Below are 17,883 nucleotides of genomic sequence, written 5' to 3'. Positions count from 1 at the left end.
TGATGGTAATTGGACTTGCACTTATATAGCGCTTTTCTGGTCTTACTGACGACTCAAAGTACTTTACAATACTTTCACCCATTCAGTCACACATACATCACAATCACACACTGATGGAACATCCATCACTGTCCTCACTGCAGCTGTGTCTGAAAGGTGAAGGTGATGCAATCACTTCCTTCTCATGAAAAAGGCTCTAGAGCTGAAATGCTTAGTTGATTAATTCATTAGTTGATGAGTTGAAAGTTGAACTTTGTGTCTTTGGCCAACATTAATACATTTAAAGGGCAGTTGTGGTGCCATGACTATCCTGCAGGTTTTGATTATTAACCCAGTGTGTCAGTCAACATTTAAAAAAAGCTGATTTGAGAGTTGCAGGCTGTCACTACTGGAAACCAAAGAAAAAATGTTTGCACATTTTCTCATCTCCAAACGTAATTAAAGCTGATCCTCTGACCAAAATGCAACTGCCCTCTCTTGCTTAGTGAACAAAGACTGTGAGGCTGCCAAAGCAAGAGAGCAGAGCCTTTCTGCTATTGTGATGCAAAGCAGGTCAGTGATAACTCATCTTAAATGCAGTCCCAGTGTGAGGGAGCCCCGATTCCGTCCAGACAGAGCTTTGTAACAGACACAGGGACAGACTAACAGCTCAATCTAGATTCTGAGCACAACGGATGTTGCTGCGCAACACTATTAACTTTGTACTCAGTTTAAATCAGTGCTGAATGTATTTATCCTTAGACAGGTTAAATACAGGTGATTAGTAAGACTGATTATGAAGAGATGGCTGACATAGGCTCACAATCTTTTACATTTGCCTTTCATCCCTCCCTAACACCCTTACACTGACAGAGATGTGACATAAACCCACAGTCCTCCTCTGGAGCAGACATGTATTCCAAAACTGATCGGACTTATTATTTAACTTTATTTACCGAGTTAAACATAAATGAGAATCACTGTCTGACTCACTGAAGTGGTGGACGACTGAATGCTAGATCTTCGTTCTAACTAGCCCCTCTGGAACGGGAACAAACCAGCTGAGAAGACTAATGGCAGCCTACTTTAAGATTAAAGTCACACCTAGATTCTTTTCAATACGTTTTTAAAATGAAGTAACAGAATCAGGAGCAACACACGATTTTCATATTTGTGCCTGTTACCCGATCTGAATGATTAGAAGACAAACAAAACTTTTAAACCACTCAAATCAAACTATATGATGATGACAGAGATGCAGCACAGCTGGAGCACAGTGCAGCCAAAAGCTGTGCACAATTGGCTTTAGTCACATTTTTCACATTCACACACTAATTTTCTCTGGCATGAATGAAACATTCATACTGCAGAGGCATGGCTGAAGTAATTATGGGTAATAATTCCTCACTGCTCAGAAAATAAGTTGGCCCATAGTCTGTTTCATTTCAAAAATGTGGTGCTTGGGATAAAGAATGGATTAATTTAAAGGGTTTTCCACTGCAGGAGCCAGTTATGGACAGTTGATTACTTTCATTTCATTATCTTCATATGAGCAGACGACTGGAACATTTAGTTATATTATCTAAATTTTATCAAGGCAACTCAACTGGACACTTGTTTCACATTGAAGAGGACATACTTAAAAAAATGACTAAAATGATTAATTGATTAATACAGTAGCTGGTGATTAACTTTCAGGTGATTCACCAAGGGAATCTACCAAATGTTTCCCTGAGTTGTAGAAAAGTTTGTAGCTGTGCAACAGGAAAACGGAAAAGGCAAGCTGTTTGAGAAAGGTGATAAAAAAAACTACAGAAAAGAAATGTGTGATGTTTTTCTCCATTTCATCTCTTCATTCAAAAAAGACCAGAACAAAAGACAGACAAGTAGCAAATCTGCCTTCAAATCCCTGCTCAGGACTCTTTGCTTTAAGGGGCAACTAACCCACAGGGGTCACCATCCCAGGCACAGAACGCCAGAAGGATAAACACCCACCAAGCAAGTCATGTGTGAGAGAGGACGAGGAGGATCAATGGCCATCTGCTAAAGGCATGTGAGCATCCTTCTTGCACACTCACACTCACACTTACACACAGCAACGACGCAAGTGAAGGCCACAACAAAAAGAAAAAGATGCTCTGCTTTTCTCCCAGCATCCATGTCACTTGTCAAAGCCTGAATCAAACAGAAGCAGCAAGGTGTCTGTCGTTCAATTCTATTTATAGACGGATGTAAAGCTACCGATCCAGCACAGAGTGAACTCAGACATTTCCTAACATATACATAATCTGACTAACCAAACGTTGGATCCGATGTGGTCGATTAAGATATTATTTTTCTGAAAGCCATTTATCTCCCCTACCATTCTCCCTCAAAAACCCTCTCACTTCCCAGATTAAAATATCTCAGATTAAAAGATTATTTTTGCCATCGATGCTCATTTTTGAAACAGGATTTGCCGTGCATAAGCGCGTTTGCATTGATCATTCAGCAGCATCAAAAGGGATGATCAATAAGCAAGGAGCAACTAATCTGTAAATGTGATTAATTGAGCTAATCCTATTTACTGAGAAAGAGAAGAAATTATAATTTCCAAATAGCACTATTGGAACTGATCAATAAGAGAGGGCTCTGTTACCACAGAGCAGCTGAGACTCCAATGAATGACCTTGCTTTGCTAACAGCTTGTCTGGACCGGGCCTGTCTGGTCTGAAAGAGGGACTGGACAACACAAAATCAGCCATTAGACCGACCACACACTTTCACATGTCCAGTTTCTGTGTTTCTGGCTAAAGCTAAAACTAAAGCAAGTCTCCTCCTCTTAGTGATGTCACAGCCTCTAACAACATAAAACCATGCGTCCCTGGTCCATGCCCCCCCCCCCTCCACCATGTTTGGTGCAAATCGATTCAGTATGCTTTGTGTAAACCTGCTGACAAACAAACAAACAACACACAGGTGAAAACAGAACCTGCATGGTGGAGATAACAACGGCCAAACCTGTAACAATAATGTCCAAGTTGTAGTAAAAAACGAATTACTGCCTGTCTTGAAGGTGATTTAGAATAATATAAGTTTTGTATCAGGCTGTATAAAGGCAGCTGTTGGTGTATTTTTGCTTAAACTGCTTTCCTCCTTCCTCCTCTCATCATACTGAATGTGGTCTGTGGCTGTGAACGGATGAAACTGCTCCCGGCAGGTTGGTGCAGTCTTGATGAAGCTGAAATGAAAACCTCTGGACCCTGCATGACTTTCCCATCATGGTGACTCCAACACAGGACTCTAGAGTATAACATACCTTCCACTAGACATAAAAAGTTCATGTCGAACACTGCACCATATGTTCCCCAGAATAAGAAATGAAGACGTTTAGGCATCTGCTTACAATCTTATATAATTGCAGGTGGAGCATGCAAGGCCAATTGGGCCAATTTGATTTTTATGGTCAAACCTGTTGCCACGGTTGTGAGGAATTCATTTTCTCTGCACCAAACCCCCATGTATGTCCTGTGGTTTATATTTTTCACAGGAAACAGGGCTCTAATTTCATACAGTCTCAGCTTGGATATTGGATTGCTTGTGAAAACAAACAGAGGATGCCGGGGCTTTAGCCAAACAACTGGAACAGCTTTAAGCAGAAGAGTCCCTTGTTAAGGTTGTTTTTCTATTCAGATTAGTATGAAGGTGTTGCACTGCAGTAACTGTGTCCAACTCTGTTTGTGATCAGGCTCTAAAATATGACTGTTTTCATTTTAAAAGTAATAAAGACTCAGTTTCTTCATTGTCATGAAATTACAACTTCTATGTCTGAGTGTTTAAAAAACTGGGTAAATCCCAAAAAAACTTTCCACATGTGCAGAGACCTGGAAAACAGAGCCTGCATTACCCTAAGTAGAAGGGAAAATAATCAGAATTACATTTACATCCACTGATGCTGCTTTTATAAATCTCCTGATTTGAGGGAAAATAAGTGGGAGAAAGACACAGAAGTAAAAGTGGGCCTTTGGGTTTTCATGTCGAAGCCTGAAGCTCTTGGAAAAAAAAGTCAACAAGTAGGAAGTGTTGCTCCAGGCGCAGGGATTAAGTTTAACAGAGCAGGAAAAGAATCATTATGCTCTCAGGAGCAGCCAAGTGGTGTTAGAAAAGGACCTGTAGTCTCTTATCCCAACTAGTTCACCAATAAACACGTCCACACTGTTAACAGTCCTTAAGTAAACACCACAGCCTGTTCACTCACTCACTCACTCTCACACACACACACACACACTCTAAGAAAATACTGATATTCCATATGTGAAATATAGCAACATGTGCACAGACTGGGAGACTGTTTATACTTACAGAGCTATACATGGACACACCACCTACAGCAGGTGAGCGCGGTTCGTCTCCTCTGGATGTAACACATTATTATGAAAGTTGTTACAGGCCACAAGAGTAACCTCAACATGTGTGTGTGTGTGTGTGTGTGTGTGTATGTGTGCTGTATGAACAGTGCTGTATTTGAGTGGGACAAAATGATATGACCAATTCTTCTGATTGATTAATTAATAAATACTATATACATATATATATATATATAATAGTTAATATAATAGTTTATTTTGTCCAAAACTCAAATATAATAATTAATATACAATTAATATATATATTTAATATATTTGAGTGTATGTGTATATATATATATACATACACACACTCAAATATATTAATTATATATTTTATATTATGACCAATTCTTTATATTCTTTTATATTATGACCAATTCTTCTGATTGATTATTAATAGATACTATATATATATATATATAATAGTTAATATTATAGTTTATTTTGTCCAAAACTCAAATATATTAATTATAATATAAAATATATAATTAATATATTTGAGTATGTGTCTATGTGTGTGTGTATATATACAGTTATGCCTGAAATTATTCATACCCCTGTCAAATTTTGACTTAAAGTTACTTTTATTCAACCAGCAAGGTTTTTTTTGACCGGAAATGACACAGGCTTCTCCCAGAAGATAATAAGACGATGTACAAGAGGAATCATTGTGGAAAAAAATATTTCTCAGCTTTTATTTACATTTGAACAAAAAGTGGCATGTCCAAAATTATTCATACCCTTTGCAAACTGTCACAGTCTATGGGAAAATCCAAAGTTCTCTACCATTCCAAATAGTCCAAGCTGTTCTAAAGCATCCTAATTACCCTTATTCATTGGGAACAGCTGTTTTAATCAACTTAACAGGTGAAAAACAGCAGCTCTCTGCAGTTGGTTTGTGGACAGTCATGGCTAAGACAAAGGAGCTNCCATGTTTGACAGTGGGGATGGTGTTCTTAGGGTTGAAGGCTTCTCCTTTTCTACGCCAAATGAAGGATACATCATTGTGGCCAAACAATTCAATTTTTGTTTCATCTGACCATAAAACAGAAGACCAGAAGTCTTCTTCTTTGTCCAGATGATCATTTGCAAAGGCCAAGCGGGCTTTTGTGTGCCTTATCTTGAGAAGTGGCGTCCTCCTTGGTCTGCGTCCGTGGAACCCAGCAGTGTGCAGTGTCCGTTGGACTGTCTGCCTTGAGACGTTGCCACCAGCAGAGCCCAGATTCACCCGGATGGCCTTGGTGGTGATCCTTGGATTCTTCTTCACCTCTCTCACTATCCTCCTGGCCAGCACAGGTGTCACTTTTGGCTTCCGACCACGTCCTCTAAGATTTTCCACAGTGTGGAACGTCTTGTATTTTTTAATAATACTTTGCACTGTAGCCACCGGAACATGAAAACATTTAGATATGGCCTCATAGCCCTTTCCTGACTTGTGAGCAGCCACAATGCGCAGCTGCAGGTCTTCAGTGAGCTCCTTTGTCTTAGCCATGACTGTCCACAAACCAACTGCAGAGAGCTGCTGTTTTTCACCTGTTAAGTTGATTAAAACAGCTGTTCCCAATGAATCAGGGTAATTAAGATGCTTTACAACAGCTTGGACTATTTGGAATGGTAGAGAACTTTGGATTTTCCCATAGACTGTGACAGTTTGCAAAGGGTATGAATAATTTTGGACATGCCACTTTTTGTTCAAATGTAAATAAAAGCTGAGAAATATTTTTTTCCACAATGATTCCTCTTGTACATCGTCTTATTATCTTCTGGGAGAAGCCTGTGTCATTTCCGGTCAAAAAAAACCTTGCTGGTTGAATAAAAGTAACTTTAAGTCAAAATTTGACAGGGGTATGAATAATTTCGGGCATAACTGTATATATACACACACACATAGACACATACTCAAATATATTAATTATATATTTTATATTATAATTAATATATCTGAGTTTTGGACAAAATAAACTATCCTTAGACGTGTGTTTAAGATCAATCAACGCTGATAGATAAAAATATTTGTCAGACTGTTTGGCAGGAGTTAAACTTTAAAGGACAGTAACTGAGGCTGTACTTTGTAATTGCTTTGTATTGTAACTGTCTTTAGGGCCACAGTGGAGGAACAGCTTCATGTTCACCTCCTCATGTGTTCATTTACCAGAGACTCTGGAGGGCTCAGCTCAGAGAGCTGTAGAGATTAATGCCCAAGATGAATAGCCCCAACACAGAAAGTGACATCCACTATTTTCTTTTAAGATTAATAGAAATAGATAATATAAACTTAATGATTGACGCAATGTCAGACGCATCTGAAAATTTGTCTCACAGGATAAATGTACAGGACAAAGCTCCTTGAAGTTGCCACCTCATGTGATTTGGATATGAGAACAACTATTTTGATTCTTTTGCACAACTTTGTGCAGGAAAAGGAAAAAACTAGTGCTGGCACCATTTGAGAAATACAACATCATATTTTTAAGCACAGACTTGTTTGTTTCCACTAGTAATGCATCATCAAACTGTGATAAATGACCAATATTAATGTAAGTGGATACTTCTCATAAGATGAAATGACACAATAGCTTCAGGAATAATTCAGAATTTTGGGAAACACACTGAGCAGTGAATTTGTAAAATCACAACATGTCAACATCGGTGAGGTGCTGGATTCTGTTACTGGTGGAAAGAGTTGGCTTTGTTGTTCCATCTGTTTCCAGTTTTTAACTAAGTAAAAGTAAGTAAAGTGCATTCTCAACATGACTGACTATTCCTTTAACAATTTATATAAAGCCACTGAAATGTAGTAGTTGATGGGCCGACACAGATGACAGAGCCTCACTGTGTCTAAAGGTCTGCTGAGTGTGAAGCTGCTCACTACAAAGCCCTGAGATTCCAGTTTGGTGTGAGAACACTGCTGATCCCAGCCAGACAAAGCATTAATACCCTCAGCAAACACAGTCTGCTGACCATTCAGCCTCTGCACTCAGCGGCTCAACCTGTGTTTTCATGAGCTCCTCAATTTCAGGCAGCACTGACCTGCAGGCTCCTTCAAACCATTCCTGTCTCAATGCTTTATTTATCCGCAGACATAAGAAAAGCCCAGTCATTGTCATTTCAAGGCACTCTAATCACAGACTCATCTGGAATTCATCATCCATTTGACTATTTACTTATATGATTAACCATGTAACCCTAGTTATCAAAGCAACAATATACTTTGGAATATTGTAATTCTACTTACTTTGCTCTAATTGTCTATGAATATTTATGTCTTTTATATAAAATTATAAATATGACCCTGCTCTGCCAGACACTTCAAAGCCAAGTGAAGGGTTTCACACTCTGAAGCCACTGACTCTGTATTTTACTGCTTTTTGCATTGGACGCAAATGACCTTGTTTTTAATTTGCCTAACAAAGATTTCTTGCTGTATGTGATGTATTATTATGTGTCTGATACTGTGTGTATGTTTTACAAACTGAATTCATCTAGTTACTGCTCAATAAAAGAGGAGCTTACTTGTATATTTCACCACTGTTATAAAGATGAGAAGCAAAGTGAGTGTTGACAGAAGAAGCCATGACCTGCAACAACAGAGCCTGCTGGACTGGACAAGCATTGTTGCAGCTGATCACCAGGTCCAGACGCCCCAGTTCACTCACATTTTAAGTCAATTCAAGCCAGTCTCTAAGGTCCTGTAATCAGGTTTGTTGGTTGTTCCAGGCTTAAATCTGAGGGAGACTGTGGAGGCTTTTAAAATCAGCTCAGACCAAGAACTGCCTGTTCAGACTTGTGGGGAGCTTTTCATTTGTTTCTACTGGTGTTCTTACCTTTTTTTCAGTCTTATTGGATATCACAGTGTGGAGACAGAGGAAATGTCGATGTGGGGGGAGCAGGGGAATGACAAACAGTGAATGGTACAGACAGCATTGAGTCCAACAGGGGACTCACTCACGCCATTTGCACCAATGTGGTAATCAAAGTACTAAAAGGGGGGTAAACCTGGACCACTGTTCTGTGACATTATTATAAGAGGATCTGACGTCAATATAAGGACCAGTTTAAACTGTTCATCTCCACTCTGTCTGTCTGAAAAACTGCCTGACTGCTTAGTCTTGATGAACTTGAACGTCACTGGTGGAAGTATTCAAATCTCAATTCTTTAAAATGTACTATAATACAAGTCAAAGTCTTGCAGTATTTAAGTTATGAAATAATAGACAATGTGAAATAGACACAGTCAGTTATGTACAAGTAAGAAGCTTAAATAAGTACAAAATATATTCTAATATATTTCCACTATTGAAATGACACAAAAACTAAATAAAAACTTTGAAAAAGGAAAAATAGGACAAAATGTATCTCAATTTTTCATTAGTAAATAAAATGTGATCTGTAGAGAAATGAACAGATGAACTAATTACTACTTCATTGCAGTCTTATTCAAAGGATCTGCATTTGTGTATAATAATGTTACACTGTTGCTCCCGTTTGGTCAAACACCATCCTCTATCACCAGAAGCTCTCTTTACAGCTGACTGAGCTGTTTGAGCTTCTCCACTAAGAAGCAGCATCTTACATTTCAGTAATGACATGTCTCTCAGACAACAGTGAGTTTGTTTGGTTTATTATAACGTCAATATCGCATTATTCAGGTATTATTGCAAATATGTACTGTAAGGTTATCCTTAGTCTTATAATAAATGTTATAATAAACCAAAGAAACTCACCTTTAGCTCATTTTCAAACACCACTATAGCCGTCTTCATAACTTCAAAAGTCAAGAAGCATTGAACAACAAGTGAGCCCGGGCCGGGTCCGTCACTTTTTTGTGTCCCCTGGAAACACGCCTTTGTGTTGTTAGTTTTTGTTGCGCATGTGCTGTCAAATTGATGATGATGTTTTCTGAAATTGCAACGCGTTTGTGTATTGGCATGTGTTTTCATTGTTAAGTTGCAGTGTGTTGAGCTCTCAGGGCCACCACAGACTGTTATATTTCTCTGATATAAACTACTACTTTGCCTGTGAGTTTTAAAGTTGTGTGTATGGACTGGGCAAGCTGTAAAGGAATTGCCCTTCTTTGGATAAGTAAAGTTGTCTGAATCTGAACTGACCACACACACAACATGGAGCATGGAGTGCATGCCATGGACACCACAGAGGAAGCTGCTACTCTCCAAAAAAACATCATGGACCTGTAGTTTGTCAAAGAGCAGCTTGACTCTTCACAACACTATTAGGAAAGTGTTTAATGGAGTGATGAGGTTGAACTGTTTGAAGAACATGCAGCTCTATGTGTGGTGTAAAAAGGGCTCTGCATACCAACATGAAAACGTCCTCCCAAAGGTGAAGCAGGGTGGAGGGAGCATCATGATTTGGGACTTTGCTGCCTCTGAGCCTGGACAGCTCCACATCTTCGAGGGGAAAATGTATTCCCAAGTTTGTCAAGGTGCATTCCAGGATAATGTCAGAATGGCTGCCCACCTGCTGAAGCTCAGGAGAAGCTGCAAATGCAGCAAGACAATGACCCTACACGTCAGAGAAAATCCACATTCTGGAGTGGTCCAGTCAGAGCCCAGACCTTAATCCACAGAGATGCTGTGGACTGAGCTGAAGACAGCCGCTCACACCAGACATTTTAAGAATATGTGCGAGCTGACGCAGCTCTATACAGAAGAGTGGTCCAAAATTCCTCTGAACATTCAGGAGCTCTGATCAACAGCTACTGGAAGAGCTGGTTTCAGGTTATTGGAGCCAAAGGAGGTTCAACTAGTTATTAAATCCAAGGGTTCAATGACTGTTTCCACCAGCACTGTGAATGTTTAATGGATGTGTTCAAAAAAAGACAGAAAATAGTATAATTGTTTGTGTGACATTATCTTAGGGACACTGTGTTTGACTACATCTGTAACTTAGATGAAGATTAGGTCACATTTTATGACCGGTTAATGCAGAAAACCAGGTCATTCAGAGGTTCACAGACTGTCTCTTGCTACTTGTAATTTTAGACTACGATTCAAATTAAATCAAAATCAGGTAGTCAAATTTACACCGGATTAAAGGAGCATACCACCGAGTTGGAAATGGCCATCTATAAACTTTTGAGACTTTATGGTTGTGCAGAGACCAATGACAGAAAGAACAAAGAAATCTGAAGCACCAGAAGCCAAGATATCCTGACTTCTGGTCCTTAGTATAGGTCATACTCCAAACACTAGATCCTGCAAAGGATTTAAGTGACAAAGCTCCCCAGAGCCCACAGAGGACACAGGCTGAGGACTATTCATCATGACTAGGGAACCAGATTTTCATGTGTAAAAATGGTGTGTCCCTTTAACCCGGTCAGAGTCCATGTACAAGCTAAATGAGTGTTTGTTTGATAGTATGTGCTTAGTACACAACCTTGCTGAAATCTGCACCGAGGCACAGAAAACAAAATGTTTTCTTTGGTGTAAGACTGAAACACCAGTGATTCAAAATGCTACTTTCTCCCTGTCAGCTCACACTAGCATTTCTCTAAAACTGTTTTCAAACTGTCAATTCTACATAAAAGGTTGGTTTTTCCCGAACATATTCAGTATTCACACGGCATAATGAATACTTAATGAACACAAATGCTTGAAGAAATAAAACAGAAATTCCTTAATAATAACATTAATCAAGGTTTCTCCAGAGGGACATCTGGAAACTCAAATATTAACAGTGAAATCAAACTGCAGCAAAAGGTTTGGGGGTTATGTGGCCGGCTCACTCACCCTGCTTTAGTTTTTGTATAACCTTAATGACAACACTGTCTGTTCCAATCAGCTCAGTGCTGCTCCACAATCCATTTTTCAAACTTTATGACAGTTTTAATTGCTCCCACCTGCTGCCTGATCGACCTGCTCAACAGCCACTTTTACTCACATGTGTGGATGCAGACAAAGAAGTCTATTAGGAACAACTTGACTTGCTGCAGTGAGGTCACTAAGGCATTAAATTAGTTCCAGCCTGTCTACCCTCCCACCCCAGCATGTGCCTACACACACAAACACACACAGAAGTGTGTGGAGTGCCAAATGCTGGTTTCATTGTGTGATTTTTATGCTGTATTGTATCTTTCCCTCACCAGGCTGGTGTCAACTTCATTTTCCTCTTTTGTCAAATAGGCTGTTTATTGATTCATTAATGAGTGAGCATCTCAAAAAGCACATGACATCAGTTTTTGATTACTGTCTGTGTATTGTCTGTCATTCCACATACATACAACACAGCCTTTAATCGTGTGTGTGTGTGTGTGTGTGTGTGTGTGTTCAGGGACTCTGAAACGCCATACTACACACAGACATTCTTCTGCCTTTTATCTTTAATCCTCAACACGTGTATGTGCGGATGCTTTGTCAAACACAACACACAGAACATGTGTGTATGGACTAGTGATGTCACCAGAACCAACACTTGAACCAAGTCGATGTACTCTTGGTGGCTTGGCTAATTGATTGGCCCAGAGTGTCAGGCAAGGCAAATAAACAGCACAGGTGAAAGAGAACAGAAGATGAAGTGGAGGTGAGAGTGAGCTCATTAAAAAGGAGAAAATCCCTGAAGCTAAATTACAGATAGGCTTTTGCAAGCAATCATGCTAGGAGGGCCACCCCGAGTATGTCATAACCCTTTGTCAATACCCTTTGACTTGATTCTGTGTTTTAAAACGACTGTACAATTAATGCTACTGTGTACTACTCTGTACACCCAGAGTTTGATGATGATCATCACACTCAGAGCTCTGAGGTTAAACACTGCAAAAGTTCACAAAATGTATACATGAGAATATTGATTCCTTCAGGTTAAATTATGGACATGCAGTTGACTAACTCTTGAATCTGAAGACACCTGGCTCTTTAACTGTTTACAAAGTTTTACAGTGTAGGAATAAAACAAACAGATCTGTTACTGGGATGAACAGTCAACAGAACAGAGTATTTCAACAAAGTGGTTCCAGTATGAGCCATATTTTCTCACTGACCCTCACTGACTAGCTGCAGGTGTGTTTTCTGTGGTCACAGGTGTGTGTGAGGTTACAGCAGATTAGCCTGTGCACATCACAGCAGTCAGAACTATTGTAGTTTGGACTGCTCTGATGTGCATGTCTATGACAGTACCCTGCTGCCGGCCTCAGTGTGCAGTGTGTTACCCTTCTAACAGGTCCATGGTAGACGTGGCGATCTCAGCATACAGCAGGGTGTGCCCCAGTAGGCTGGTCTTCAGGTTCTTGCTGTAGGTCTCCATACTGAACTGTGCCCAGTTCTGGGACTCTGAAGAGTCGGTGACCAGGGCCAGAGAGCCCTCAGGCAGCAAAGGACCATCTTGGAGCTCAGAAAAGGACACCATCCTCAAGGAGGTCTTGGGCAATGTGAGGAGGCCATTTTGATCCGCTCGTGTCTCCATCCACCTCAGGAAGCTGGCCTTGGCATTCTTTGTGGAGGAAAGAGAAGCACAGAATCACAACAAAACCAGTGTTTGTTTCTTTTTATATCAAATATGGGGGCCAATTCTCTACAGGCAAACTGTCTAGAGCAAAGTCCACACTTGCTTTTACTGTGTAATGGGTTTTGCTTTGCATTAAAACATACACAGGCCTAGGCACCCACTCTGAGCATTTGTGATGCATTTCTTATTTTCAACAAATATATCATCAAAAGATCAAAGCAGCTAATGTGTTAATCTGAATCTGCTGTGTGAGGCTCTCAGCTCTAAACCCATTGGTTCCCACTCAAGATGTAATTATTGTCTCATTTTTAAAGAGGCACTTGTTCAGGACTATCTTCACTGTTCATGGTGATGAGGAAACATATCACGGTGTGCAACAGTGTGTCTCACTGATGCGTGTTCAGTAGTTTTTGACCAACAGCTCCATGGCACAGAGGAATAAACTACAATATACCACCTCGTATGGGATTTGTTGACAACATGAAAAACAGAATGTCACCAGATTTATCCTTCAGTGTTTAGACTATGACACATTTAGACACAGAAACATGTTTTGTGATAAGTATAAAATAAAGTAGGAACTGTTTGATTTCACCAACTCAGCCTGTGCAGTTTATTCAGGGGTTCTGAACACTTGGTTTCAATAAGTGGAACTAAAACCGCAGTGAGCATAGACACATGTGAAACTGCTGATATGTTTGACGTCTCTCATTAAAAGCTCTTAGGCCAGGACCACACTGGATGTGTTGCGTGTGCATCGCGGCTGCGGAATGTCTTGGTTTTCATTTCTGTGCACATGTTAACGGGGTAAATTGGACAAACTGCCTGTTTGCAGCATTTTAGTGATGTTTTCTGTCAAAAATAAATCAGAATTTAATTTCTAATGAAATGAAATCCAACATTCTAGTAGCATGCAAACTCTATGTAGAGAGATAGAGCTAGCAGTAGCAGCGACGCAGCAGAGACACAGCTGGTGTGAACATACATGTGCTTCTCTGCAGCAGTTCAGCAACGTCAGCCGTCATGCTCACACAACCCAGGCAGTTTGTTCCCAACGTTAGAGACAGTTCAGACTCATCTGTCCAAAATAAGATCTGAAATATATGTTGAATGAGTTAATCAGTGTGCGTGGGCAATGAGTGAGTAACAATTAGCAGCAGTCCCAGTGTGCTCTATCCCTGTCACTCCTCATTAGTCAGGTGTTTCTCCTTTGTCCTAACACATACAAATACTGTATGTTGTCATATAATTTTAATGCGGACTTCCTTCACCTCTCTCATTAGGTTTTACTTTATTCTCTCATTGTCTTTGGCTGTATGTATGTGATCTCATAATGTGAAGCACTGGAATTTTGCAATTCTGTCCATGATGTACAGCATAAATAAAGGTTGATGTAGATGTCATAGCTACTGGAAATGTGATTTTTCTTTGACTGAAGAGGGCCCAGAGTACCATTAGATGATACTAATATTTCACAGATGGATCATAAAGTTAAGTTGAGTCCTATTTCTCATCAAACCCTACCACAATATTTGCTGAACATGACAGATTAGTCCCAGTCCCAACACACACGCTATACACACCACCGACCTGATAGATCTCACTGATTCTATTCTGTTCCACACTTCACACACAAGATGTTCAAATCAACAAATGGGAATAAGATTTCTGAGATCTGAAATGTAACTATAACAACCGAATTCAATCTGCTTAGTGTTCATTTTTAGATTTAGTCCCTGTGAATTTACTCATATTTGGTCACCTTCATCCTTCTTAATCAGAGAAAGTAATTTTTTGCTTGAAGAGCAGCTTAAAACTATTCATTCATTTTCTGTTAAATTAGGTAAACCATTAATTTAAGTTGCTGTTTCAGCACAAAAACATCATTAAAATTTTCAAATAAGCCAGGAACTATTATAAGACTCATTGTACTGAAGGAAACCTCCACCCTCATACTTATGCTGGTCCACTCAAGACCAAAACATCCTTATAACTTCAGGACTGAATAAAAGCTACAGCCGCAAAGCCAACCATAGCGCACTAGGATTTGAGAAGCCACTCTGCAGATGTGTAGAGGGAAGCAGCTCGCAGCTCTCCTCCTCAACCTACACAACAATCTGGAAACAATTCTGAATCTTCAGTTCCATTAGCCTGCTGCTTGTTGGTACAAAGTGGCTGGGGCAGCAGGATCAAAGGTCACACAGTAATCCAAATATACAACAATGAAGACAAAAACAACTGCAAAACTACTGTTGCTACAACTAATGTTAGTTTAATACCGTCTTAGTTTTGATGGGAGGCCCAGGCTCTGTGTTCAATAGTACCCACTTCACTGCCACCAGTGGAGGATTTGGGAATGTCACCTGAGCTGCTTTGAGGAATGACTCAGGTACTTCCTGCTTCTCAGCAACCTGAAGCTCTGACTCCCCCTAGTGGTTGTTGTTGAATGAAACTCTTCCTATTCCATGATGACCACACCAATCATGCTAAACTACTACTTGTGTAACAGTGCAAAAGTAATTTAGTTGGTTTTGACATTCTCTTACAGATCCATACAAATATTTTACAAAGCAGACATTGGTACAATAAGAACCACTCCTCATTGGTTGAGCTGCTTGCAGCAGTTCGGTACCAGTTTTAAATTGTGTCCCTGTAGACACCAGTAATCCCCCTGATGGAACTGTGTTATATTTATAAGTCAAGTTGAATGACATGGTGTATCTTGTTGCTATGAGGATGATTCACTGTAACAACACAAATTCAAGAAAGAACAGTAAAGCAGTAAGTTTTACTCACTGCTTCACTGTGGATGATTTATTGCAGCACTGTTAGCTTCTGCTAGGTGTTCCAAATAAACTGCCTACTGAGTGAATATTGTACCTAAACACTTCAAATTACTTTTTTCAGTCATTCCTAATATATTCTTATAGCTTTTTAATTAGGTGGCCTTCCATGGACACATCCGCAAGATATAGTGAATTTCAATGTTTTCCAAAAATCAAACCACATGGTCAGTCACTTGACGGCTGATCAAAGACTGATCTACTGCCCCCACATGTTTTTATTGGCCTTGTGTTCACAGACCTGCTGTAAGCCTGCTGCTCATATATGCACATATATTTGCATCCATTTAGGGCAGCAAATTGTTTCCACATGTGTACTATGCAGAATATATGTGCTGTCAGTCTCACAATTAACTTTAATAAAAACAATGTGGTGTTCACCGTGTGTGTGTGTGTGTCTGTGTGTGTGTGTGTGTGTGTGTGTATACAATGAATGGTTCGATGATGGTGATGGAGGAACTGTTATTCGTTCTCAGAGGGGGCAGAATGTCAGCATAAATGTAAAGATAACACTCAATGTTCGGTTTTCATTCTCAGACCTAAGTGAATTTTCACATTCTTCCAAACAACAACAGACAGTCAGCTGTTGCTTTTACACATCAGACAAGTCTTATCCGACACTCTACTTCTGTCTGTGTGCTTGATGTTGCAGAGAATAACAGGTTGTGTTATGTGGACACTCCATTGGTTTGGATATGATGTTGATGAAAAGGTTTTACTCAACAAATCCAGTCACAGAAAATAGATCCATTACATCATCAAGATTGTGACTAACACCACGCTTGTTTCACTGTAACCTTTGTGACCTCAATCCTGCAGCCTGACAAAGTACTGACAGATGAGCACCGTGGCTCTTACCAGAGAGGTGGCCAGCAAGTGAACTGGGCTTGGGGCTGGAGTATGGTGTAGTTCACAGCTGAGGCCCAGAGAGATGAGGATTTCTGTCAAGACTTCATAACGCAGTGCGTTACTGACTTTCAGTTTATCAAAACCTTCCGATGATGAATTCTCAGGTGGGGTTTCCAGGTGGACCTGCAGACAGAGAACATAAAGACTAAAAAACTGAAGTGTGAAACATTTTCTCATCACTTTTAGCTTAATTAAAAATTTTCTAACCAAATACCTGAGATTAATTTGATGTGGGGATGCTTTACGTTATGGGACTGACCACTGCCTGAGCCGCTACTCAGAGCAACAACAAAACTTCACCAAAAAGTTCAACTGCCACACCTGCCACACTCACAGGAATGTACACTGACCTACCCAATACAACTTTAATAAGGCGCAGGCACAGATGTGACCCATTCAGCCCCCAACATGCTGCACAGTTCATGTGAAAATTAACTCCATACAACACTACTTATGTTTCTAAGCTGTTTCTTATATGGATGTAGTGGTATTCAGATACTTTACACAGCTTAAATTAAATCCAACCTACTGGCATACAGTGTGGCAAAAATTATTTTAAGATTTAATTGAAAAAATTTGATCAGACTAAGATTCAGTCTAGGTTAAATGCTTTTCAGGGTTGCAGTGTGGTGGTTTGAGGGCGAAGCAGCAGATGAAGAAGACTACAGACTGTAGGGTCTACAAAACCAGTGCTGCATGCCCAGCTTCTCCGGGGTCCAAGCAAGTCACACTTCAAAAGTCAGCAAGACTGTGAGTGAGATTAAAAGGTGAAATAATGGTTCATTATACTACTTGAGGTTAGATGTGATACATTTAAAATCAGATGATAAAACTTGAGTGTGAAAAATAATTCTTGGCCTGGGGCAGTAGTTTGACAATATAGCCTTAACACAAACCTGCTAACATTACCCTGCTATGCTGCAGGAGGGAATGATGCACTTCACAAAACAGATGGCACCATGGTGAAGGAAAATGATGTGCATACACTGAAGGAACATCCCAAGACATCAGCCAGGAAGTTAAAGCTCAGTCACAAATGGATCTTCCAAATGGAGAATGACTCAAGCATACTTCCAAAGGTGTGGCAAAAAAGGACAATGCAGTCAGGGAATTGGAGTGGCCATCACAAAGTACTGACTTTTTACTTTAATTAAAAATTTGTGCGCAGAACAGAAAAGGCATGTATGAGCAAGGAGGCCTCCAACACTAACTCAGTTCCACCAGTTCTGCCAGCAAGAATGGACCAAGATTCTGCAACTTATTGTCCAAAGCTTGTGGAAGGCTACCTGAGAAGTTTGACCCAA

At 40.0% G+C, this 17,883-nt stretch overlaps 1 protein-coding gene across 2 annotated transcripts in view; it reads right to left on the bottom strand.

Moving 5' to 3' along the window:
- hlcs (holocarboxylase synthetase) overlaps positions 1-17,883 on the bottom strand; it is a 36,517-nt gene that overhangs the window by 3,553 nt on the left and 15,081 nt on the right. For both annotated transcript variants that reach the window (XM_022762760.1, XM_022762761.1), the window contains 2 exons: positions 16,529-16,702; positions 12,532-12,812 (listed from right to left, as the gene is read on the bottom strand). In XM_022762760.1, coding sequence (XP_022618481.1) covers positions 12,532-12,812; positions 16,529-16,702 — 455 coding nt within the window. The remainder of the gene's footprint in view (positions 1-12,531; positions 12,813-16,528; positions 16,703-17,883) is intronic.

This window comes from Seriola dumerili, unplaced genomic scaffold (assembly GCF_002260705.1).
Source record: "Seriola dumerili isolate Sdu_G_001 unplaced genomic scaffold, Sdu_1.0 BDQW01000449.1, whole genome shotgun sequence".
Classification (NCBI taxonomy): Eukaryota; Metazoa; Chordata; class Actinopteri; order Carangiformes; family Carangidae; genus Seriola; species Seriola dumerili.
The sequence above is the reverse complement of the archived record's forward strand: the minus strand, read 5'-3'. Positions and strand labels throughout refer to the sequence as shown.